We start from the raw sequence: 26,907 nt of genomic DNA on the forward strand, positions 1-26,907 counted from the left end.
TTTCCCCTTTATAATGGAAGGAAGCCTCTTTTCCTTTTTTAATTTCCTTTGGTTTTCACCAGAAAAACACTTCCTTGTGAAACCGCGCAGGATGACGTGGAGTTGTGTTATCAGTTGTAGGGCTGTTAGTCAATGCAAACCCACACCCATCACTGGATTTATACTGTGACCACTTCTATCAGCAAGGAAAATAAAAGCTTGTTCCAGATAGGGCCACGATGCACAGAAAAATGCAACTTAACAGAGAGCGGCTCACCGTTCGAGGATCAGACGCTTCAGTTCCTGCTGTGTTACACACACTGATGGAGGCTGGAAGGACAAAATGAAAAAGGAAAAGGTAATATTACTGAGCTTCAACAATAACCACAGCAACAGCAAACAATAATGACCTAAATAACACATCTACCCGCTGTCCATAAAAATGACTACTTTTATGAGTTTGATGATTTCAAGTGTTTACCCGAGCACTGAGGGAATCTCACACCAGAGGCGCAACGATCACACAGTTGACCCACCACACCTGGAAGGCAGAGGCACTGACCCGATAACGGGTCGCAAGTTGCGTCATATGAGCCTTCCTGTGAACACCGGCAGGCTGGGGACAGTTACACAAGCAGACATAAGAACTCTAAGCATTATTATGGTAAGTTGTCTGGTTCTTATACAGCCCTTTTTCCGCAACATGTCTCATTCACCCCTCCACACAAGCACTGTTTTCCACATGTATGTGCTTTGTGTCTACTATTCACATGCAGACGAATGCATCAAAGAGTAACATGTGGTTCAGACTGGGTGAGACAGGGATCAAACCATCAACAATTCAGATGAGTAGATGATGCTCTACCTCCAGAGCCCCAGCCATTGTCCTTAGGGATAAGTGAATCTCATAAGAAAAGAACAGGAATTGAAACTCTTGGGATGAGCTTGTTTATTTTAAGAATCAGATTGTCTTAAGTGATTCCCAGTTGTCTATTCTTGGGAATATGAGTCCATACAAGGAAGAGGTCTATAAATATCACATATTTCATCTCTCTGCGAAACATCGTGTCATGCAAATTGCATTAAAAAAATCAATTGAGGGGGCAGAGTGGGATTTTTGTGGATGCCGTGGGAGGATTTCTCCTTCAAAGTCATGAGAAGAGGCCACCATAAATCCAACCAAACCAGAAGCTACATTTTTTTTCCCAGCAGCTTTCTCATCAGCAGAGGTCAAAAGTACACAAGTGGTTTATCTACTGTAGTTATACTGATAGACATAGAGGGACAAATCCTACTTACCAGCACAGTCAGGATATCCATAGTAGCCTGGCGCACATTCATCACACTCCCGTCCCCCATAATTGGAGAGACAAATACACTGACCATTTGGACCGCACACGCTGTCGGCCACGCCGGCCCCATCACAGAGACATGCTGAAGAAATAAAATAATAAAGCAAAAATTTATTCTATTTTTATAGCTCTGTATAAACATTTACCCAGAAAAGACCTCATTATAAAAAAATCTGTCCGAATAAGTAATCTTTACATGCAAAAAATCTGTAAACATCAACTAAAACACACATAATACACACGCATTTTTCCACATGTACTTTGATAATTGTTACTGAAATCAGATTGTCTGGAGGGTCCATTTAAAGCTTTAAGGGTCAAGTGTCAAAAACCTTGAGCTAAGACTTAAAAAAGGCCAAATATGTAAGTGTACTTCCATCTGATAATACTATAAGCTCTCTCATGGAGAGAGTGAAGTTTCTCTCTGTATTGACAAAGCAAAAGATTGCTGGACAAACTAATCCCTGCTGTGTAATTAAGTCACTCCAGTCACACCTATTAACATTTACAGCGCTGATTTGCTGCCTTTGTTCCTGTTCCACATAATAACCACTTGTGGCCACTTCTTTTAAAATAAAACTCCGGTTTCCTAATCATTAACCAGTAACACTGATGACTTTGTGTTTCTTTACAGTCTGCGGGGTTCAAATTCTATGTTGGCATGCACGTCTCTCTCACCCCGGCAGTTTGGGAAGGAGTGGTATCCAGGTCGACAGCGGTCGCAGCGCTCGCCCTCCACGCTCTGCTGGCACAGGCAGCGGCCTAAAGCATCGCATATCCCACCCAGAGTCCCTCTGTAGTCACAAATACACGCTGCGCACAAAACACAGTGGAAGCATTTAATTTAACAATAACAGCAAACAAATTAAATCTTAACAGAAATTCAAATGTGTATTCCTAGTGGAACATTAACGTTTGCTTATAATTGAGGCTGAGCTCTTCCTTTAGTGGAACTCCAAAAAAAAAAAAAAAGACTGACAAATACTTCCTTCAGTCGAACTATTCTCATAGTGTGGCACACAGTGGCACAGCTATGCTGGTGCCCACCCCCTGCCAGGCCCCGCCCGGTAGTGGTTCCCGAATAGGCTTGGCACAGCCACCCAAGAGACTACCATAGTTTTCTTTGCCTCTAAGCAGCTCCCAAGCATGAAGCCAGCTTTTCAAAGGCTGTTGATTGAAAGACAGGCTCTTGAGCCTACACGTTAGAGGTAAGTCAGTGTTAGCATACGTTCTCTGACAGCTGAATTGAGTGGGAGGAAAAGAATCAAGAACTGATGGTTTTCACTTTAATAGCAATGCCATATTACTGATAATGGATTTCCCAGCTTGAAGGAAACTTATAAATAATATTAGTTTCCACTAAATAGCCCCAAATGGCCACTGCTATCATGAGACTATTTGAACATAAAGTCCCATTGATGGATGAGAAAATGTAAGACCACTGAACTGTTATTCTTAACAACTGCATGCTATCTGGATGTATTATACCAGTATTTTGACCAGCTAAACACAATAAATGCCAGGTTACACATGGGCTACAAATTTAGCCTTCAACTTGACTGACCTCTAACACGTGTTCTTAAGTTTAAATCAAGACAAAACAGAGTCTGACTCAGTGGCACCACATACAGACCGCTAAAGCTCTTTTGAAAGCCTCTAAGTAAAGTAAGTCTGGAATTTTTTAAAAAGGGTACCCTATAAAAGACCTTTGTAAAAGGCCAAGTTTCTAGTGATGGGATTTCCGGCTCTTTTTAGAGATCCGGCTCTTTCGGCTCGGCTCACTAAAAAGAGCCGGCTCTTTCGGCTTCGAACCGGCTCTTCAGGTTGTTTTGTTGCTTTAATTAATTTATCATTAACAATAATATAAAATTATGCAGAAAAGGAATTACTAATGTAAAAAAAGTGGTTTTATTTATATGTTTATATATGGCCCCTAGAGACAAAGCACGTACAAACTCTAAAGCATATACAAACTCCAAAACACATTTCTAGCGTTAACTGAACTTCCAAAACAGAGCTACCCAGATCACTTAAATTACACAATTGAAAGCATGTGTGTATTGTTTGTGTATTTATAGACAAGCACTCATATTTATTCAAATAATTTTAAAAAAAAGTTCATTTACCTGTTACTACCACACACCAAATCCGGTTGTTGATACTTCCTGGCTTGTGTAGCCACTAGGTAACAAAAGCTCAACACTGCGCCCTAGCATCCTGGAGCACTTCTGTTGTCTTTTGTACGTGCTTCTGAGTTTTTACGTGTTTTGGAGTTTGTACGTGCTTTGTCTCTAAGGGCCACCATAAATATACTTTATTTATTCACTCCACATAAAATGTAATAAATAAATCATATAATACAAAAAACAACTATTTACATTTTAAACTTTTAACTATTTAAATTTTCAGCTTTTTTCTTTTAAACAAATTTAACGTAAAACAACACAAAACACTGCAAACCACAACACAATTAAATATAAATTAAAATATTAAAACAAAAAGAAAATGCACATTCTCTGTCATATGGGCCTGCATGATTTCTGAATCCTTTATCATCTGCAACTGAAAATAGTGGATGATTACTATACCTTTCTAATGTGACGTTCTTGTCCCTTGTCCCTTCTCTCTGGCTCTGTTCCTGTGCTACTGCGAGTGTAACTAACGCCCCTCCCCCCTCTGGCCAGCGCAAAGTACAGGCCGCGCGTGCGGAGTTTAGCGGAAAAAAGGGCGAGAGAGAGAGGGTGAGAAAAAGAAAAAAAAAACCCTCATGGCTCCCAATAAGGGGCCGGCTCGCGTCGTTCACTTCAAAGAGTCGGCTCTAAGAGCCATTTCGTTCGCGAACGACCCATCACTACAAGTTTCAGTAACGTTTTCAATCAAGTTGCAATGAGTATAAAAGCACTGTCATGAAGACACTTCACATCAGGTCTAACCACACTCACTCTGACAGCTGGGCACGCCAAAATAGCCTGGAGGGCAAACAGTGGGACCTATAGAAGGAGAAAATAAGGAGGATGTAATAACAGCATTTTAAGCAGATGTTTAAAAATGCCTAAGTCTGATATGACATATTGCAAAAGTCTGTTTACTGATCTTACCCACAATGGGACCTGCAGGAGATTTGGTGGTCACTGGGTACACTGGATATCCTGATTGCAAAAGAGAGGAACAAAATTAAGACCTCCAGTGACTGGAAAATGTAATGAAGTAAAACCTCAGTGTCAACATTACTTATTGGTGCGGGGGAGGGGGGGGTGGGATTTCTCTTGGTGCAGTAATTGAAAGCTACTCATATAAAAACAAACATCCCCCACGCCCGCGTTTTGAAGTTATTCACTTTCTTGCCAAGAGATAGACGAGAGGATCTAAGCAATGTTTGCATTTGAATAGTAAAGTCAGTGGTTAGGCAGCTCAGCTTAATGTAAACTGTACGCAGGGGGGAAACAACAAGCCTGGATTTGCACAAAGTCTAAAAACAACTTTTCATCATTTTATAAAGGATTAAGCACCGACTTTGCTTGGGAGGAGTAATAAGGCCTGAACAGTTCAGCACATCACCACTGTCACATCCATTCTTACAAGTACACGATGTGTATGCATTTAAAAAAGCACACTGTAACCTATTTAGTACTGAGCTTTAAAGGAACTGGTAGGCAGACTTTGTTACCTTTGGACAGACCAAAGAATGACATAGGCTCCTTTGTCTTGTAAAACCGCTCAACTATTTTAGGTATTGTTTACTCAGACTTACTTACTTACTCAGACACGAACCTCAAGCGTTTGCAGACGATGTGCAGTTAATGTTTCAGCTGGTGCTGCAGTTACACAGTTGTCAGATTTTATGTGTACAAGTTACACATCTTCAGTTCAAAATCCAACAAGCTGCAAACATTTCGTGCCGTGACAGAAAACACCAAGCAAGCGCCTCTTCAAACCCAAATAATTCTCTCATGACCGAGTCAACATGTTTAGTCTAGTTTGGCAGTGCTAACATGCTGATGATAAGGACCAAATGTTTAAAAATTCTGTGTTAGCAAAACACATCTTGAGACTACAAACCTGTGTTGCTGTGTTTGTGTAAGGACTGTCAATGATATCGACAATCAACATTAGATGATAAGACAAAAATGATGTGAGTCTTTGGATTTCTCTGTTGTCACACTGGCTAATTTTCAATTAAATATGAATAACTTTAAATTTATTGAAAATAGATGTGTGAATAGAGAAATCGAGTGCTGTAGGAAATTCAACAGAAGCCGGTTTTAAGCAGGTTTATCAATCAAAGACAGAGAAAAAGATCAATATTACTGTAGGAATGGCTTTAGCGCCTTAAAGAAAGAAATGTAAAATGAAACATCGAGCAGCTTATCTCCAGTCATAGCAGACTCCTGAATCTGCTGGCAGATCAGATCAATGAGATTAGATGGGGAAGTTTTTTTATGTGTCCACTACCTGTAAGGCTTACGCAAAGCATGAAATAACTTTACAAGTGTACTCCTGCAAGATGTATTTCTGTCAAAAGGCTTTGGACAAATGTGTTTGTTCAGGGAGAAATCTGAGAGTAAAACAATGTTGAATCATGATTCCAGCTGTTAACGACTGGGTTCAGGTAAACTGACCATGAATAGTTGCACCCTTCTATGACAAAGCAAAGTCTTCCCTTCAAGTCAAGATTCAAATGAGGTACAGGAAAGACTAACTGTACCTTTTTGTTGTTTGCCAAAATCATGCATTTAGGCACATTTGTGCTAAATGCATGATTGCTCTCACATCTAACTTGGCATGTGAGAGCAAAACTAAACTTACGAAAGCAGTCTGGGTAGTAATAGTGTCCATCAGCACAGCGATCGCAGTTTTCTCCAGCAAACTGTGGCTTGCAGATACACCATCCAGACCCCATTTCACATCCAGCTGTAGTTCTTTCGTCACAGCTGCAAGCTGGTAGATGCCATGTGATTTTATGAAAAGAAAAAAGAAAGTGCCCATGTTAACATGTGCAAAATGTAGATGTAAAATACACATATAGACAAACACATGAATCATCAGAGTAAAATCCATCTATTTTCTTCCTGTTATCTACTTCAGGGTCACGGGGTGGGGTGGGGGGACTGGAGCATATCCCTGCTGCTATTGGGCGGGAGGCGGGGTACACGTTGGACGGGTCACCAGTTTGTCGCAGGGCTGACACAGAGACAGTTATCCTTTCACAGTCATATTCACACGTATGGGCAAATGAGAATCATCAACCTGTGTGAGGAGGTCAGAGTACCCACACAGATCCTGCAAACTCCACACAGAAAGACCCCGACCACATGGTCGATTCGAAACCAGCAAATTCTTAATGTGAGGCAACAGTGCTGATGATGATGCCCACTCAGAGCACAAATTGAGGTTAAATACCCAAAATTTCCACAAAGTAAAGTAACACGTACAGAAAGCTTTCAACCATCCCAAATCCCAAAACGAGAGCTCTTAAAAGTTAATAATGATGAACGTTTACTGACTCTGAACACTTTCGGCTACTAAGCTACTTAATTGAGTTTGTGTATTTTATGATTAAATTAAAAGCTCTTGGGTCAACCGCTTTAATTCCACTACTTTGTCATGTGCAAACACAACTGTAAGCTATTTATACCAAGAGGAATAGTGATGGACCATTAAAGTAGTGTAAACAATGGCAGAGCCCAGTTTAGCAATAAAACAAGCGGCGGTGCCCGTGGTGCTTGACAGTGGTGCCATCTGTGTCAGTCTAAAGCGAGGTGCTAAAGCCTTGCTTTGAATAAAAATACACTTTGGCTTCACTCATTGATCACACATGTTGTAGGTCACATAACAACATGGTGGGACAATAGTTGATTCCCAAACTATCTGTTGTCGTATCTTGAAAAATGTCAGAGAAGCTACAAAAATGGATTCCACAAAAATACACACACGCATGCATAAACAGCATAGGCTTATATTTCCACAGTCTTTTTCATCAGTACATAGTAAAGTTTTACAACATCAGTATGAAAACAGCATTTTGATGTGACAGACAAAAATGTGGCTTACGTATGCATCCGGTGGGAGACTCAGTAGGGACACCGTAAGGCCTGTAGAAGCCTTCAATGCATCTCTCACAGTTCACTCCAGCAGTGTTGTGCTAAAGAATGATACAGAACAAAATTAACTTTAGTCTTGAACAAAAAAATATGAGTTTAAGTTTCTAGCTTTGCATCAATCTATGTGGACATTACGCAATACTTGATATCCATAACACTCCATCTTAACATAACACTCAATTCAAATTCATCTTGGCAAAAAGAAGGTCACAAAGTTCCTAGAAAGTTTCAAAAAGAACGTTTGCTTTGGCCTCACACAGCAAGTTGCACAAGTTTCAAACTGAAGTATGCAATATCCAATCCTCTGCAAAAGACTTGAATGATATAGAGACATGCAGTATGGAATATTGCTTCACTTTCTATCCTGTTTTCAACCACACACATGCAAACATAAGAATCAGTTTAGACTTGATACCCAGTACATACCTGGCAGTTGATGCACACTCCTCCTCCATCAAACCTGCCGAAGGTGTCTAAACTTGTTCCCCTTTTTTCCACCTCTGGGTCGTAATAACAGTCGAAGGCATGGGAGAAACACTGGCAGGCTGAGGAGGAAACCCCCCAAGACAAACACACACACACACACACACACACACACACACACAGAGACAAGTATTATTCTATACTGTCAGTAAATTACCTGACTCCCCCTTTCCCCCTGTTAGTACCTTAAGCTACTCATTCTCTTAAAAGGAATATTAAGTCAAGGTTGTTAAGCATCAAGAGAAACTATAAAATCCAAAACTAAACAAGATGGCATATCCTCTTCCTGTAATCCACCCTGTCTTATTAATGATTATGAATGGGTTGGGTGCATTTGCACTGCATGAGTGCACTGACTGGATTACAAGTTTCCTTCCTTGCTTTACTTCTGTGGCTGATTCAAGGTTATGTTTCATGAAGGCCAAACTTGTCAACAGTGCAAAGCAATTAGATTCCAGTTGGCAAAGGCTCTGCTGATGGACTGAATGGCTCGCTGATAAGCTCTCACTATCTAGGTCGGCGCAGGGTTGACTAAGCTCATTGACCAGCTACCTAAACAGACAAAACCCAGTTATCCTGAAGCAAGTTGTGCACCGTGCTGTTCATCACACATACCATATCAGGAATGTCCTCCCAGCTCTTCACTGAGGCTCACCACAATACCATATCAGGGCATCCACAATAGGGCTTAAATATCAGAGGCAAGAGGACACTTCAGTCCTCTCTGGGGGTAGTAATTCAAGGAGCCAACAGCATGGGGAGTAGCAGAGTGCGGTTTTGGTTACACACTAAATGAAGTACTGTACATGTATACTTACGCTGACACTCATTCGGGTTGTCAACAGTTGCAGCGCGCCATGGCTTCTGGTTAAATCCTGGGCAGCAGCGGTCACATGACTCGCCACAGGTGTTGTGCTGGCACTCGCACTGGCGACTAAAGAAAGGAGACGAGACGCCTGTATTCAGTAGTAGTGCCAAGATGGGTTTTCAGAGAAAAAGTCCCAACTGTACATTGATATTTACTGGCACACACAGTCGGGTATCTACAAACTCAAGGACGCACAGTGGAGCACTAACATTCATTCTGAAATCTTATTTCAGACAGTCAGACAAATAGACATTCAAATTTGCTTCGCTTTAAGCCTTGTTTTGGTATCTGCGCAGCTGCTATTCAGCGTTAATTCTTCCTGTCTTCCGTTTGATGTTCAAGCTTTGTGTAGGTGAAAACAGCCGCTTACAGCACCTGGAAATTACAGCGATGAGAGCGATGAGACAACCAACTTAGTGAAGCATCCACGAATCCTATCCTCTTCTTTTTTCTTGGACTTTTTTGTTTCAGAGTACTAATGCTTACAATGGTTCAAAGCAGCGCTTTATCCCAAATCTTATCACAGCCAGTAATCAGGGAAACTAAAACAATCTACTGCTTTTTATAATGGTGAAGTCACTGCACAAACAACATAATTGTGCTTTTCAGAAACAAGTGATCACTCTTGATCTTATCTATGCTATACCTCATACACTAGAGGCAGCATTTGTAATCTTTGCCTCTTTTCTTTCAGAATTAAATCCACTTTACTGTAATAGTTGTACACAAGAGCCCCAATTCTACAAAAAGCTCACTGAATAAAGGCAAGTATATTTTAGAGCTGAAGGTGAAGTATGTATTACTAACCTATTTGGGTTGTCAGGGTTACGGCCTCCACCACACATCTGTGCGTGCCCGTGACAAACACAGCGTCCACCAATGCTGATGTCTTTGATGCTGTAGTAATACTGTCAGCAAATAAAGAATATGTTATCAGCAGCATAATTTCCAACCATGTTATCAGCAACTTAGCGACACCAGTCACACCAGAACAAATGCCTGGCTCTGCTTGGCAGCAGAAGTGAGTCACACATGCTGACAAGTGCAAACTTAAACCATGACCCATGAGATAATGCTAGTTTTATGGGGTGAATCAGTGCGTGAGATAACACGAGATAAGGCAGCCAACATCACTGATTCCCAAAGGTTCGAATAAGGAAAACTAAACAGATGTTTTAGACACAATAGTAAATCACAAAGATACAGTGCTGTGCAAAACCATCATGTCTTTATATTTTGCCAAAACATAAACCAAAAAAAAAAAGGTTTGTTTAGTTCTAACAGGCTTGACAGTAAGTATTTGGTAGCACCATATTTATTCTTCAGCACAGCCTGAAGCTTTCTTATCATTTCTTTGGATTTTGGCTGCCTTTTGTTTCATTCTCTGTCTAAATGATCTCACATTGCTTCAGTAATGTTGAGGTTCAGGCTCCTGGAAAGGCCAAACAATGACTGATGGCGTTCCATTGCACGTTTTCCTTTCCAGGTATGCTTTTACTGCATTGGCAGTGTGTCTAGGATCATTGATCATTGGCACCTGCTGCCAATCAGATGCTTTCCAGATGGTACTGCATGATGGATCAAAATGTGATATTATTTTTTAAAGTTCATAATTCTACAAGTTTTGACATGACATCCCTTACCCACCGGCTGAAATGCAGGACTAAACCATGACAGAGTCGTCTCAATGTTTTACAGATGGCTGTAGACACTGTTGTACTTCTGGCTTCTTGGCAGCCACCTTTGACCATTTCTGATGAGGCTTCAGTGAACAAGCTGGATCAACTCAAAGGTCAGATCTATCTCTCCGGTCCTAGGTCAGGATATTTTTCCTTCTTAAGGACACAACTTTCAGATAACTTTCATCGTTAGGTCTGCCGCTTTTGTCCTCCACAAGTTTCCTCAAAGTTTTTTTCAGGACACACTGCACACCATGCTGAGATATACAAAGTTTTCGACTAATAGCGCTTTGGGCTTTAGCTTGTTGCTGATAAAATGATTTTTTTTTCTTCCTGTCAGAGTGTGTTATTTTTGACATGAAATGGAAACAAATAATTATTTGCAACTTAGGTGCCTTTTTATGCTTGAATTGTTTATAGGTGTTCCCCTAAAAATGGTCAAATATAAGGACTTGACTGAAAATAAGTGAAAAACCAGCCAGTTTTAAAGAAACACTATGACAGATCTTCAGAAAGCCTGGAGAAATATTGGCTACTGGAAGCAAAATATTAAAAAAATGAGGAGTAGCTCAGATGTTTTGCACAGTCCTGTACACTACTCTGTATCAAGGAAATTACCAAGATGACTCATATGATAGATAACAGACAGACCTGGCAGTGGGTCTCAACACAGGTGAACATGTGGGTAGGCCTGTGCGCTTGTTTCAGCAAAAAACAAGCTAGCAGGTGGGTGCTGCAAAGGCCAAATGGGAAACAAGAGCCTGCCAGCATGACACCATAGTGCGAGGTTGTTCAGTGTGTCTCACCCTGCGTGTAACGGTGGGGTCTCTCTGGGCCTTGGAGATGAGGTGGCCGAGCAGGGTGTTGGTGCGGAGGAAGTGCAAGCGGATATTGGTAGCCTTTGTAAAGTCTTGCAGCGCAGGTGAGTAGGTAAAGTTTTTGGCCCCCGGACGGCCGTTGACAAGGGATATCACAACCTAAACAATACAAATTTACAATCCATTTACAATGCTTATTACAATATCAAGCTATTTGATTTACTTCAAAAAGAAAAAAGGAGAAAGAAATACATTTTTATTTTACCTCTCCATTCTCCAAAGGGATGATCCGTGAGTATTCTGTGATGCAGAGCTGGTCGTCATCATTTAATAAACGGGCATTGGGCTGCTTTCCAAACCTCTCAATACACTCACGTGCTGAATCTGCCAGAAAAAAGAAGAAGAAGGAGAAGAAGACACCCATTATTCTTTATATTTTTATAATAAATCATTTATTTAATTAATTAGTTCTCTTGACAATGTAAAGAAATTACATTGGCATCTTCACATGAAAAAAAGGATCATGTTCCTTTTGCATGACGCAAAAGGAAAAGACCAAAGAAGTATAATTTTAAATGGAAAAACTGGGATTTTAAATAATCTCAAATCTCTCTATATATATACACTGGAAGGAATGATATAATATGCAATTGCAGTGTTTATGCAGCTGGAAATAATTTTTTAAAGGTAAAGCTCAAGGTTAAGCTAATAGTCTCTAACTCATGATAGCTCCTGAAAGAACACAAACTTGAAGAGAAACCTTGAGACTGTAAAACAGATGAGTCACAGCTGTGTCTCCTGGCAGGCTCTGTGCACGCATCCCACCCTCCCTCAGATATCCAATCAGCACATACAAAATATGCATTAAGTATGTAAAATGGTGGCAGTTCAGTGTCAGATTTGCAGCGTGTCACCACCTGCCACTTTTAATACACCAAAATCAGTCATTAAGCTGACATTCTCGCATGTTTTCAACAAGTCAAATTTAATCAAAGGTTTTTGTTCACACCCACTCCCTGTCTAAATCTGTCTCTGATTAAACATACTGCAGTACAAAGTTTTAACTCTGTCCGCAGGCCTTTTTCTTTACAGAAACACTTTGACTTGTCATGGCAGGAAAGACACGTGTATAACTAATAGTGTTAATGATGACCACACTCTTTTTGCCTCTGCCAGTTCTAGAAATGTATAATACCCTGGATTGCTGTGATAGCTTTTGGTAGGCTGAATTTTAAATCCTTTCCATAAAAAGGCCCAAAGCTGTGTAGTGCAGAGACATGAAACTCTGCCCTATCTGTGTATTTATGACTGAAATTGATTTTTTTTTTTATTTAATCCACAGAGAAAACCTTTATGAGAACAGAGTCTAAAAGAATCTGTCATCACTAATTACATCATTATAGACAACAATAGAAAACGGCACTTATTTATTTTAAAAGGCATTCTGCAGACCTGCACGTTTCCTTGATTTGAAACTCAGTTGAGTAATTGATTCAAGTTGGGACCACATTCAAGAGGATTCAATGTTTGATTCACAGCACAAAAAGTGCACCAGCTTGCAGGAGAAGGTTTTTAATGCATTAACATATGAACTTACGTGCAAAATACTGCCAGGGGGTGAAGGTTTTCCCATTGTCGACAGACCTCTCCAGCACCCACAGGTCAGGACGTGGTGAATTCGCAAACTTAATGAGGACATATGCGACATGGAAGAGCTAAAAATAAAAAAATTTAAAAAAAAATAAAAAGAGAGAGAGAGCAAAGAGGAGGGTAAATAAAAAAGCACCCAGTGTTCAGAATGAATTTTGGCAAAATACAGTTTCCTGTACTTGCTCTGTCAAAGTTCCCTGCTTGACCTGGAGCTCTGAAGATATCATTTCCTCTCTTGTGAATGTATGGATACAACAACAGCTTGGCTGTATTATCTCTGTAAATGATCACCACAGAATTAATGGCTTTGAACGAGGAAGAACTTCCTGTTTTGAGCCCTTTTATTCTTGAGTCTCAGCTTTAGCGGTATCTGTGTGGCCAACATTTGTTAGAGTGTATAAACTGGTGCAGGTGCAGCCCACATGATCCCTGTATGCTTCCCCGAACTTTCTATCTTCACCTCCCATCAGAATACTCAGTCCACACGAGGCCAGAGAATGATGTCAGTGACGGTTTCTGCCAACACTGAGCTTTCTGTCAGGCCCGTGATATTCACCGCAGTACATTTCCTTTACAGTTCGTCAACATCGTTATCAAGCCCTAAAAGCGGGTGACTTCAGCTTGATTGAACATTGTACAAAAGAAATGTAATTTGTGCAGTCAAAGGTCTCTTTGTTATGACTTGGCATGGACTTGACATAGCTTGGATCGCAAACATTTGACACTATCCTGCACGTGACACCTGCAGTGTCAACAAAAAGGCCTCGTCTACACCCGACTACCACACCCGTCCATGTCTTGTTTAGCACGGTTTAGAAAGAGTTTATCTAAAAGCTGGCACGCGGAAACATTGCATGGTTCAAAAACATATAACCTGCAGTACCTGCACTCATTGCTAAGCTCATGAATGTAACTGCATCTACATAATGCGGTGCACTACTTCAATAACAGACATTTCTACAGACTGTCTGTCTTCGAGGCGGATGAAGGCAGGCCCACACTCGTCCAGCATCCCACAGCACATTGATGAAAGCCCAAGGAAGCATTTGAAATATTCCAGTTACTCACTTGCATGAGACGAGGAGCTCTAATACAAACATATCAAAGCAGAGCAAAGTCTGGCAATGCATCTGCTGTGGACTTACTGTGTCGAAAAGGACCCACAATTATACTGACAAGAAAAAACCTCAAGTTCAAGAAGCCCTTAGGTTGATGGATTTTGAGAGAGTTCAGAGGTCAGTTACGGAAACGTCCGCCTTTTTTTTTCTGCCTGAAGATTGCAGACAATCACCAATAAACAACAAAACAGTTTGCAAATCAGGAAACGTCTTTAATCAGGGTCCAAGCGGAAAGTAAATAAAACAACTTGCAACCACAGCTTTGAATAGGGTGTGTCCTAAAATTAATCAGAGAACACTTCCACCCGCATGCAACAGGATGCGCAACTAACAAAAAAAAGATGCACGGCTGCACGGGCTGCAATCTAAAAATAGAAGCAGGAGTTGCCTGTAATCAGCATGCTGGTTCTGATGAGGACCTGCAGGAAGTTTGGTTCACATGGGCTGCAGTGACGTTAAGAGATGTCAGGAGGGTGAGATGGCACGAGTGTAAAAAAAAGAAAAGGAAAGAAAAAGGGTCAGTGCAGTGGCGAGAGACTTGCTGGCTGGCACGCAGACCCATCTCAGATTCCAAACATAGCGCCACATTCCCCTTCCCCCCTAATGCCCCCAAAGCAGAGTGTGTCCCTGCTTACAGGAACCTGCTGCTGACATCAACGTTCAGCAGTGAAAATCTCCTCCACCACTTGTGATGATAAAGATGGCAACAAGATCCTCCAGTGTCACAAAAAATAAAAAAAAGAAGCCAAAGTCCAAATTAGAGTGCTGAAACAATCAGACACCAGCTGTGTTTCAACAGAGATTTGGGTTCAAGATGGGTAGTGCAACAAAACTAGCTTTTTGGGATACAAACTGAGCTGTAGTCTGCAAGTCGCTATGCAATCTCAAAGTTTAGTTACAAGTAATGCGATGATGACACAAAGATTCAGGGACTTATTATTGACTTGATGCCAAACACTGAGTGTTGGCAAGATGAATCCTCCGGAAACAAACACAGCTAGAAACAGACATTGTGATCTTGGAAACTGCTTAAGCAAAGCCATGCCTGTCCTGGCATGGCTTTGCTTAATTTCAGGCCTGTCTTTCCAACTGTGTCCTGCCAGTCTAAACACATGCTCTTGAAATATGTCCAGCACCTACGTATTGTTTGAAGGAACCATGAAATACTGTAACAGCATGTTAAGTGCATGAGTAGTGGCACGAAAGACATGAAACACACTGACAAGCTTGAGGTAAAAAAAAAACACTTGGAATGGCAGTTGAGAAGTACCATCCTCTCCCCCTCCCAGCATCTGCGGCTTCGTACTGCCGTGAGGTCTGACTTCTCAACACCCACAACACAGGGCTGTGTGGGTGGGTGTCAAAAAGGTCAGAGTTTTAGCTTTGACAGGTTTGACAACTACCCTCTTCGCTTTTTACCACCCTTCTTAAATTCTTGACCTAGACCTGATGTCATATATATAAGGTGTAAAGCATCCAGATCTCCTCCAACCTCCTAATTAACGCAACAGAACAACAAAGCCATTCACATCCCTCGTGACCAAACACCTTTTTAACAGCATAACAACATATTTTCCTTTCCTTTTTGGGCCTGTAGAAATGTGTAAATTAATTCTGACACACACACACACACATGCACACACACTAATCATTCCTAAACCCATCAACCCTTAACATGTCAGGCCCAAAACTGTCCACATGAATAACCCATTTTGTATGTGCGACAGCTCAGAAGTGATATACTTGCACCATTCAGTGTGATCTGCAGCCCCACTGTTGCCTCTACACAGAGGTTCTACCCTCTAACTTCACACATGCTTGCCCCTTCAGGTATTAGAGCTGTGGAGCTACAAGATCTCAAAAGAAAAGAGCTGATTGCATGACCCTTGGGTTGTTATACTCCTTTTAGGCATGCCTGCCACGTGGATCTCTTCAATTATAATCTTTTTGTGTAGATCAAATGAAGTGTACTGTAAAATGAACTGGTTAGGGTTTTCTCACAGCTTCCTCAATCATCAAAATGTTGTGTCAAACATTTCCATGTCTTTTATTTTATTTTAATGTTAAACAGGTAGGAAATGAGACATAAGCTAGCAATACTGTTAGCAATATTGAACATCATAATCCCAAAGTTCAACCAAAGGGTACAACCAAAAAAAACTACATCTAGATTGAGAGCACAATCCTGACAGTGAGCGCCTGAAAATCTGATATAAAATCAGAAGAATGCAATTTAAAGGAGGGGAGGCATCACCTTCTGTTACAGTGGATCACCCGTGCCAGACAGGACACGTAGCGCAGTGGGGATGGAGCAGTTGCACTCCAGTCTGTAATAATGCAGTGTACAACTGTTTGTCTGTGTGCAACAGGTGGGCTGTGGAAGGAGAAGGGGGTAGTCTGGTATGTTTTTCTCTGTCTCCATGACAGAAGTTATATGGTGACGACGAGCAGTTGGCTAAAAATTGCACGAGAAGTATTTCTGGTAATAATGCCGCACATTTCTACTTCTGCTTTGAACATTATGCACTCAGTCGCCACTTTATTAGGTAAATCTGTTCAACTGCTTCTTCACTTAAATACATAAGTAGCCAATCACATGGGAGCAACTCAGTGCATTTAGCCATGTACGCTTAGTTGAAAATTCCTTGTCAATGTTAGATATTTGAGGAGAATTGCCAGACTGCTTTGAGCTTATAGGAAGGCAACGGTAACTTGTATAACCACTTGTTACAACCAAGATGTGCAGAAGAGCATCTCTGAAACTAGTTGAACATTGAAGTGTTGGGTGACAACACTACCACAACAAGTGCCACAGGAAACTGTGTCTACAATTCACACAAGAGTAACAAAGTTGGACAAAAGAAGATTGGAAAAAAGTTGTCTGGTCTAATGAACTCAAATTTCTGCTGGCAGGGTCAGAAACAATATGAAAGTATGGCTCCATCCTGAATGGTATTAAAGATGCAGGCTGGTGATGGTGGTGTAATGGTGGGCGTGTTATTTTCTAGGCACACTTTGCCAAGAAAATAACCACTTGAGCTTCATTTAAAGACACCCTACCTAATTACTGACCATGTACATCCTTTTATATCCACAGTGTACCCATCTTTTGATTGTTGCCTCCAGCAGGATAACACACCGTGTCACAAAGCTCAAATAATCTAAATCGGGTTCCTTGAGCATGAGTCTACTGTACTCAAATGGCTTCCATAGCCACCAGATCTAAATTCAAAAGAACACTTCTGGGATGTGGTGGAACAGGAGAGTCACATCATGGATGTAACTGTGCGATTTTAATATGGATCAAAATCTCTGAGGAACGTTTCCAGCACCTTGTTGACTCAGTGCCACAAACAATTAAGGCAGCTCGGAAGGCAAAAGGGGGTCCAGTGTGACAGTAGTTATTCATTGGAGGATGTTTTAAAAGCAATGCAAATTCAAAACTGGCTGTAATGTGAAGAAATCAGCGATCTAATAACCAAGTGATAGAATCTGATTAAAAAATTGGAATCTAAGCAAAAAAACAAAAAAAATATTTATGGAACACAGTGCTTTAGTAGTGATGTGTAAAATTCTGCAGCTATGTTGCTGCATTGTGCTGCAGTATACATGGGTGTATATATGGGTGAGCTATTCATGAAACACCCCTGTCAAATGGGTCTAGGAAACTTCCCATTGCATCAATGCCTGCGTCAGTAAACCTGTGACCACTGAATAACATTACTATGTACAAACTGGTGGCGTGGCCCTTGAAAAGGTAATCCCACGTTAACCCCCACAAGCTTTTCCACATCACAGCTCCAGATTTAAGAGGAGCTGCTGTCCAACAGTCACCCGTGATGCACTCTGCTAATGCTAACTAGCACAGTGTGACTGTTAGTGTAGTTGTAAATATCTGCTGGGTTGGCCTGGCGCCTTGGGCAGCCCAGCTAAAGACGGGCACTTACATCACCTCCATCGTCACCGAAGCAAAAGGGATATGTAACAGCCAATGTTGTCTCAGGGGTGAGCCAACTATACAGTATGAAGAAATATTTATTACAAAGCATAGATAGGCAGTTCTTCTACAGCAATTTACTCACTTCTTTGACTGTTCAGGATTACATCGGCAAATCACAGCTTCAATTAGGATTACAGCCTATACAAAGTACAAATCCGCTTCTAACATGGTTTCAAGAGACGCAGTGCAGCCATGCAAACTGAATCTGGACCCAGAAGGTCACCCATGCATACAAGTAAGCATCATGCAGGGTTGTACATTAATGTCTATTAGATTAAACAGCATCAAGAGTGCTCAACAAGCCAGGAAAATTTAATGTTTTCAGATATAACTTCTACGCTATGTGTGTTTTCTCTTTTCTCACCACCAAATTACACCACCTCTCTATTTCTAGCCATTTATCTTGTGAAAAGAGAAGGCCGGGTCACTTTCAGCAAGGCTTAAAAGGGCCAAACTTTTGTGAGAGTCTGAGAGCATAGAAAGGATGTCACACAATACCGCCTAGAAGGATTCTAACACAAAAGGGGGCGACGGCTGCAAATAAAACATTCAAACCAACTTTTGTGGGAGGTGAACCCCCAAGAAAGAGGATTAGGTTCCAGGGGAATGTCTCCAAAATTGAGTTCTTGGAAGCTTTTTCTCTTGACGATTGCTGAATTATAGACAGAGCCAAAAACATTGCATTAACCTGAGTCACTCTCTTGCCACTTTGTTACAAAGCTAAATCATAGATCTTGAACTTGTTCACATCTTCTAAAAAGTGAAAGGTCTCAGTGTGCACACTACCAAAGCCTTCTAAATGAATAACCTTCAAATCACAAATAACAAGACATTCTGCAATCAGAGGCTATTTAAAGCAGCAAAAGCACGAACATGATAAACACCAGACGACTTAAGAAATGCCTCAAAGCTAAAAAAGAATGAAACAAAACAAAACACGTAATTAATCAGAACGTCGTTTAAACTACTAGGATCCAATATTCACTCAGTCACTGCCTGACTTCTACCAATGAGAAGCAGCTCACTCTCATCAGACAGACTGCTGTAAGGCCTATAATGTTTGCCTCACATGGTCTACTCTGGGTTCACTCAGGCAGATAAGCACATGTGGTCAGGGCTCCTAAAATACATTCCCCAGAAAAAAGGAGTGACTGGTAGCCTGATACATGGCATAAATATTTAGAGGAACAATGGCTTACTTACTGTGCCCTGTAAATAGGTTCACAAGGAAAAAGGTTCTAGGAAGAGAAGCTACTTTTTGCCGTCATCAATTCATAATAAGTATGTTTCTGACAAAATGTGCTAAAATAAAAATGCACAACACAAAATGTGTATTTGTGCAACCTGCACATGCCTCTGTATAGTCCAAGTTATTCACTCTAAGCAAATTCCTAAACAAGTAAGTAAAGAAGCCAGTGACACCAAACATCATATTAAGGTGTTTAGGGGGAGTAACTGAAGATCACTGTGGTCGTTTCCTGACTGAAGGTAGGATTTGTCATGGGTCATAGGTCAAAAAGCCAAGAAGTCACAAAAACAGGGAGCAGCTTGCCTGCTTGCCTTGGCCTGTCTGAGACAGGGGGCCTGTGCAGTGTAGATTGCTTAGCTGCAGGCAATTTAGAAAGCGATCCTGCTACAAGAAGCATTTGACCTCTATGGCCGTTAACGAAAGCGGTGCGAGGTTTTAGCAAATGTTTGCCCGAGAACTGGTAAAAGGTAAAACGCATTGTGTTTCCAAATATTCAGTCTTGGTTTTGTCTGTTAGACTCAGATTAGTTTGTAAGACAGTTTTAATCATCAACCCAGGCAAACTATATGGTGACCTGATTACAGCGCTACATAAATCAGAACAGCAGTTAAACAGCACAGACATCACCCAAGGCCAATACAGCGATAAAACATCACAGTCACTTAAAATAAATAATGTCATAAATACGCATGCCAGAGTTTTTGAAAAACAAAGGTGAAAAATCGAAAGAGTTTTTTAAAGTGTGCAATGGCAGTAAGAGGTCAGGACCAAAAAACACGGGTGTATCGGTAATCTTTTATCACGATGTGTAAATGCTGCACCTCCACATTCTCATTAGAAACTTTGTTCCTTAGTTCTTGTTTCTCTTCCCAACATCTCTAAAATCATTACTGTGAGGGGATACAACATACAAAAGAGATCTTAGTAAAGAAAGTGAGAAAAAAGTTGGCTTCATACAAAGAAATGCCCATGCAGCGACAAAGGTCTTGAGACAAAAGTCAAATATCAGGACAATCCATAACTGTCAAGACTTTTATTGTAAACCAAAAATGTCAGCCTCCTGTTGATGGCATAGGCAATATTCATTTTTCCAGGGATAATCTCATCCAGTAATAAGACAATAAATCCCCGGAATTTCAATGTCCCAATCCTGGCAATGGTTAAACTCTAAAAGTCACTTAATTTATTTTAAAAAATGGCATATTACTTTCTAAATATGCAAATTCATCTCGACTTGCCTGCGAGCCATTCCCATTTTCGCTCTTCCTCTCCAGACCAACTTGCTACATGAATGGAGACGCAGCCTTGCTCCACTCTGTGGAAGTGTTTGCTTTGTTAAGTTGAGGAACTTGGAGAGGATGCTGTTTTTGTGGGTCAGGGGAGCAAAAGGCCACAGAACATATTATCAACAATGGAGCTGTTAAAACATAAAAACTGGTTGGTTTTTTTTGCCTAAGTTGACCGTCCGTCAGTCCTAAACACCAGGACTTTTTTTGTAATTGTTTTTAACAAAAACTATAACCAAAATCTTATTAGCCTACTGCTCAAGTTAACCAGTTTTATACATATAAAACAACTAACAAACCACTTTGCTTTTAATGTATGTTTGGGATCAGTTTTCATGCTAAAAAATTAAATTGTTATCAATCAGATGTTTTCCAGATGGCATTGCATGGTGGTTCAAAATATTTCCATCAGTTCTGATAAGATCCCAACACCCAAATGCAGATCCAAAACATGACAGAGCTTGGGTTTTACGCTCACTCTTGTACCTCTCACACTCACGATGATTTGAATCAAATTCAAATCACATTTGGATTCATCAGGCCTGTTGCCATTGTTTTACAGTCCAGTTCTTCTGTAATTTGACATACCTTTTCTCCCTGTTTCCCTGTGGCTTCTTGACATCCACAATCCATCTACTGTAGATAGTAGATTATAAATTGTGTGTTTTTGTGACACACAATTTATACAGTAACAAAAGGAAATACAATATAATTTAAAACCGTCTCTTTGCTAAGTTATCTGCTATGTGTAGACACAACACTGGTTCATCCCTTGAGTTAGGTGCCTTTTAGATCAGTTTAACAAACAAACAAAACACATTCTTTTGAAAAGAGTCAGGAACAATGACTGAATTTAAAATGTGTGGAAAAGATTTCAAAGAAAACCTTTGAGAGCCCATCAGAAGGCCTGAAACACTATTGCTAAAAAAAATAATAATAAAAAAATTGCAACACAGGTAAGAAAAATATAAATAAATGAGGGGAAGCTCAAAACTATTGCACATTGCTGTATGTATAGATGTGAGTCCTCTGTATGCAGGATATTGAAGATAGCCTCCCCCCTCTTGCCATGAATCAACAACACAGGAATATTTGACTTGACTCTGTTATCAAACAGCTAATAACGAGTTCTTTTGGATTGTTACATGTAAAAAAAGAAAACCTTGCTGTCCGAATCTTTGTTTCTGAGACTGTTATTAGTACAATAAATGAAAATGCCCAGTTATGCCCTGACTGCTTCTTGTAGTGATGACACATGTTCCAGCCAAATAAAAAATCTAGACAAGTTAGCAAAAATAAAAACTTTAAATTTTAGTCCAACTGACAGAGTATCCAACAGAACCACACTGCCATTAAAGCCAAGGCAGCAGGATACTGGTGTAATTTATCATAGCAACCGTTCAGGTCACTTTATATCAGTTTAGTCTAGCTTCAAACTTGGCAAGCCATGCTTCAAACGGTCGTCTTTGAAAGAGACAGACCGGAAGCAGCTCTGTCAAAAGAGCCCCCCTCTTTGAACCTCATTATTCTAACATAAACATCAAGTGTGCCTTTATCTAATATCTCTCCTAAGAGCTGCACAGCCACCTGCGTTGCTCTTGAAAGAAACCACAGTACTCTTTCAGCTCAGTCTAGCCCACATATTTCACTGTATACACAATTGATCCTATGGATTTAAAAAGAATCTACAAAGCTATTAAAGTTTTACACAGAACACTCAAAGAACACGGCAGCTTAGAGCACTTTTCTGGATGATGCACAGGCTTATGTTTGTTTGGTGGAAGAAAGCCATGAAACACAGCAATAGGGTAAATAAAGCACACCCCAAACATCACATATACGAATGTAAGTAACCTGGTCAGGTACTTGATTTGGTATTCTAGAGCAAGGGTGTTAAACATAAGGCCCAGGGACCAGAATCGGCCCAGCCAACCGGACATCTTTGGAAAATATAAAGGACATTTTGACTTTTAACTGCATTTTCATACTGCATTTTCATACATTTTACAGCTCGTGCATTTTACAGCATTTCTTTATCATGTCGTAAAACTTAAGCGTGCTGTTGAAGTTGCACTTCTTATACTGAGATATCAGGGATTAATGTGCAGCTGAACGTCTTTACACTGTCAGAAAGAGGGTTTGTTACGGTGGCCCTGAGAGGCCAAATGGACTGCAACTTAAGAAAAAAACAGCAATAAGAAAAACGCTGCAAAAGCACACAAGATACAACGGAAATAGGAAAAACGACAACGGAAATAGGAAAAACAAAAACAGAAATAGGAAAAAACTGATTTCCAAAAGCACAAGGGAAGTGTTTCTGGAGAGAAAATAACCCGACGGACCAGTTGCAGGAACCAAAAAATGCTAAGAATTGCGCTGGGAGACACTCAAAAGAAGTGGAGGATCTATCGGTTTTGTGAGTTAAGAAAAGATGAGAGGTAAGTGTGTTAGCCTAACTATTAGCCTAAAAATCCGTCATCAGTATTATATGAATCATGATAAAACACACCCACCATGTTTTGGGTTCCTGCAACTGGTCCGTTGGGTTATTGTCTCTCCAGAAACACTTCCCTTGTGCTTTTGGAAATCTGTTTTTTCCTATTTCTGTTTTTTATTTTTGTCATTTTTCCTATTTCCATTGTGTTTTGTGTGCTTTTGCAGCATTTTTCTTATTGCTGTTTTTTTCTTAAGTTGCAGTCCGTTTGGCCTCTCAGGCCCACCGTAGTTTTTAATGACCTGGCCCACTTAAGATCAAACTGAGCTGTAAAATGAGTTTGACAACCCTGTTCTATGCATCAAGGAGCTGCAAACATATGATCATATAATTAAATTACAAAAACAAAAATATCTTAACACGATTTGAGCACTAAACATTAGGATGCAAGGGCAGCAGGTGAGCATTTAGAGTCGTGGTGGAAAAAAAAAAGAAAAACTGTGATATAGGTGAAACGGGTGTGTTGTGTGTGCATATGTAGTTAAGATTGTGTTGTATTGAAGGGAGGCAGGGTTTTGTTTGGTTGAGTTACAGTCCGAGATCTAGCAACACTCTTCTAGAACCCTATAATGCAATAATACTGCTTTCCCTGCTCCTAAATAAACTGAGCATTACCACGTATTAAAGGCAGACATCTCTAAAAGCCCTGCATGTGTCCATCCTCTTGGAAGCTTGGACTATATTTAACCATGCAGGAGCTTTGCTCAGCTCAGTCTGTCTAAAAACAGAGACAGAAAAGCCCACACCCATTGTCTGACACAGTGCCCACTGGGAGCCAAAGATGCAACACGTGTGCAGGGGAGCACTTTTGCTCCTCTCTCTCATTTATTTTTTTGAAGTCTTCTCCAAAGCTAGTCAAAACCCTGATCACGTAAGAGGTCCATGCCTCCACCTAAACTTCTCCTATTCGATTTTACATTCTCCTGATCCCTAATCCAGAGACAGCATTCCTCTCTTTCCTCACGGTGGATAATTGAGCATGAGGTGCTGTTTTATGGGCCGTTAGCCAAACTCCTGCCAGAGACACACAGCTCAGGATGGAAGCATGCTCTCCAGCTAAAGGGGCGTGAAACTGATTCCTGGCAAGAGTCCAACTGCAGCACATTATTCACATGATTACTGCTAGCTGAGGTGATGAAGCTCACACTGAAAACATAATCATGTTACACCTTTGGAATACTTATGAAGGGAAAAAAGAGAAGTTTTAAAAAAACGATTTCTTGCCGGCATATCAAAAATAAATCAGCAGCAGCAAAAACAAAGCAAAGACCAATAACAAAAAGACAGAAAGTGGTACAAGAATATAACAGACTTCCCATTTCACACCAGCAAAGGTGCTCTGTCACCTCACACAAATGGAATAACTTATTTCACAGCCACAAAGCAATGGCAAAGGAAGACATAAATGTTCCTCTTCTCCCCTTGTAACATTCAGGTGCTATGTTTTACTGACACCACTGAGCTATCATTATTCACACAGCTGGTATTAACCAGGAGACATCTGTTCATGTGTAGTGTGAGTTATGATAATCTCACCTGTCCAAGGTCCAGGGTAACATTCACCTCATTGTAGACAGTCCCCCTGGAGAGAGGAGGGCTCTGCCACCACCGTTCAGTCCCATCAATGGCATTGGTCACAGGGTGGGCTTTGTTTGGGTCAACGGAGTTGCAGTAGTCACAAAACTGACCCTAAAAGGTATCAGGTCGTTAGTATTCAGAAACAATTAGCAGACATGTTTAATAATGGTGGAGGTGCTTGCAAAAAACTTACCTGTACTGCCAAAAGCTTAAAACAACAACAACAAAACAACAATGACAAAAAACAAATAAATATGATATCTTTAATGTAGATTAATGAAATTCTTGACTTGAAAAAGCTTGGGAACGCATTTTATAGTATTATAGGGCTGTAAAGGCCTTATTGCCCTGGGAGATCTCCTAAGGAAATAAGACCCCTGTTGAAAGGGCATTTCCTTTAGAAAATGTGGAACTCAACTACAATGGTGTAAAACTATTTCTGGCAGTTGTGCAACTTGGTCAGGGTGGGCAGTTAATTGTCACGGTTCCCGGAGGGGTTCCTGGTAGTACTAGGAGCATTGGACTGGGCCATTAAAAAGGACGAGTGGGTCGCTAGTTACAGGAGTTCCCACATTACAATGTAATCACCCCGTCCCCATCCTTTTACGCATGCACGAAGGCTTATTTCCTTACCTGTATATTTTGAGTAAGAAGTCCATTTGTAGGCCCTCCGACTAGTTTACAATATAAATCATATCTCGGTGTGCCAGCCTCATCCTGTCCGCAGGTTGCTGTAGCGGAGATCCCGGAGCCCTGTGCGAGGTTAAAGTATGGTGGATTCAAACTGAAACCTGTTAAGTCATTAAAAGTTTGTTGTCCGTCCGCGTCCCTGAAAAGCGTCAACCCAAGAATAAAAAATCCAAAGAGGAGATGAGCTCCTCTCATCCCTCTCGCCATGTTCCAAAATTACAGATCCGTGTTGCTGAGCGCAACCCGCAGCGTGCAGCGGGTCTTGTCATCTAAGGATCTCCATGAAATGCGCTAATGGGCTGCGAGTTACGCGTGGGGGCTCTCTTTTAGCGGGTTAACGCGTCTGTTAATCCCAAAACGACGCTTTTAAGTGGATCTTCTGCTGCTTGGAGGTGTAATCTATTTCCATCGCATGTCACCAAACTCAACGCAGACAGCACTGCGTGCTCTGAACCAGACGGTGCGACACACTGGAGCTATCAGGTGTCAGGTCGATGGTCTGAGCTCGACGCTGGTCCGCTGAGTGGGGCCAAAGGTCTGCCGTCACAGCATTCACCAGAAGCTCATCTTTTGTCCTTTTTTTCTTTCCTTTTTCGGTGTAAAACTTTTTTAAAAGGATTTAACAGTGTAAAGTCACTGCGTGTGACCCTGTTTTGAGACTTCTAGGAGCTTTTAAACCAAAACATCTCCAAACACATGAAAGATTCAGACTTAAGCGTGGGGCGGTCCCAGCTGGTGGAGAATAGAGCTGCTGCAGGTGGAGCGCCGACAACCAGGGAATTAGTATACTATATTTTTGTATCAACCCTTAGCTAGCGTGAAGTGTGCTGACCACTAAATTTAATTTTCCACCAGTTAATGTTATTGTCTCGTTAAATAATGCGGTGTCCAATCCAATATTTTGGATTCTGAAGTGTGGCATAAAAAGGGAAAAATTGAATTACGACTGATTATTGAATAATACGTCTGTTTATAGAAAAAAAACTGTCTGTGAAAGCATTAAGCCTACACTCGGAACCTCATATCATGTTTTATTTGTATAGTTTTCGCGTGAATATAGAACAGCAGAATCTGGCGCGCTCTACACCTACGAAGTGCCCCCTCCCCTCCCCAGGAGTTCACAATGACCGTATACAAACTTTTATACAGTATGACTCGAACGTTGTTGACTCTTGCACGGTGATCTTGGGGCGACCTCTAGTGGTGCATATATCACATGTCGCATCAGAGAAGGGGATTTTAGTGCGTATTCGCACATGCGAACGTCCAGATTTATGTGCCTTTTAACTACTGCAACCGAGTTGCATCTAAAACTCTCTCTATCTGACTTTTATTTACTTTCTTATATGTGTGACGCCACCCCTAAATTTTTTTTCAGTGAAAGCAGACAATAAAATTCCAAACCAGCTTTTTCATGCTGCTGGACAATGATTCAGTGATTCAGCAACACGTATTGACTTTAACCAGCACAACAGTACAGTGACTCAGTGACAGGACGGGTGTCCCGCATCGTTCTCATTCTTTCTGACTGGCTGACTGGCAAGGCTACTTTGTTGGACGCG

At 40.9% G+C, this 26,907-nt stretch overlaps 1 protein-coding gene across 2 annotated transcripts in view; it reads right to left on the reverse strand.

The window, feature by feature from the left end:
- The window catches only part of LOC146553586 (laminin subunit alpha-3-like), a 60,598-nt gene extending 34,563 nt beyond the window's left edge, over positions 1 to 26,035 (reverse strand). Inside the window, exons 1-16 of one of the 2 annotated variants that reach the window (XM_085255351.1) lie at positions 25,289 to 26,035; positions 24,614 to 24,766; positions 12,878 to 12,995; positions 11,546 to 11,664; positions 11,269 to 11,439; positions 9,591 to 9,691; positions 8,734 to 8,849; positions 7,859 to 7,977; positions 7,383 to 7,473; positions 6,138 to 6,269; positions 4,430 to 4,480; positions 4,274 to 4,321; positions 2,010 to 2,144; positions 1,279 to 1,413; positions 461 to 595; positions 257 to 309 (exon numbers count right to left, since the gene is read on the reverse strand). In XM_085255351.1, the coding sequence (XP_085111477.1) occupies positions 257 to 309; positions 461 to 595; positions 1,279 to 1,413; positions 2,010 to 2,144; positions 4,274 to 4,321; positions 4,430 to 4,480; positions 6,138 to 6,269; positions 7,383 to 7,473; positions 7,859 to 7,977; positions 8,734 to 8,849; positions 9,591 to 9,691; positions 11,269 to 11,439; positions 11,546 to 11,664; positions 12,878 to 12,995; positions 24,614 to 24,766; positions 25,289 to 25,552 (1,941 nt within the window). In that variant the 5' untranslated portion in view covers positions 25,553 to 26,035. The remainder of the gene's footprint in view (positions 1 to 256; positions 310 to 460; positions 596 to 1,278; positions 1,414 to 2,009; positions 2,145 to 4,273; positions 4,322 to 4,429; positions 4,481 to 6,137; positions 6,270 to 7,382; positions 7,474 to 7,858; positions 7,978 to 8,733; positions 8,850 to 9,590; positions 9,692 to 11,268; positions 11,440 to 11,545; positions 11,665 to 12,877; positions 12,996 to 24,613; positions 24,767 to 25,288) is intronic. The other variant, XM_085255352.1, reaches the window with a different exon arrangement.
- Between the last annotated feature and the right edge of the window lie 872 nt (positions 26,036 to 26,907).

This window comes from Mchenga conophoros, linkage group LG18 (genome assembly GCF_057382185.1).
Source record: "Mchenga conophoros isolate Kocher_MC1m ecotype Shallow Benthic linkage group LG18, M_conophoros_male_GT1.1, whole genome shotgun sequence".
NCBI classification, from domain to species: Eukaryota; Metazoa; Chordata; class Actinopteri; order Cichliformes; family Cichlidae; genus Mchenga; species Mchenga conophoros.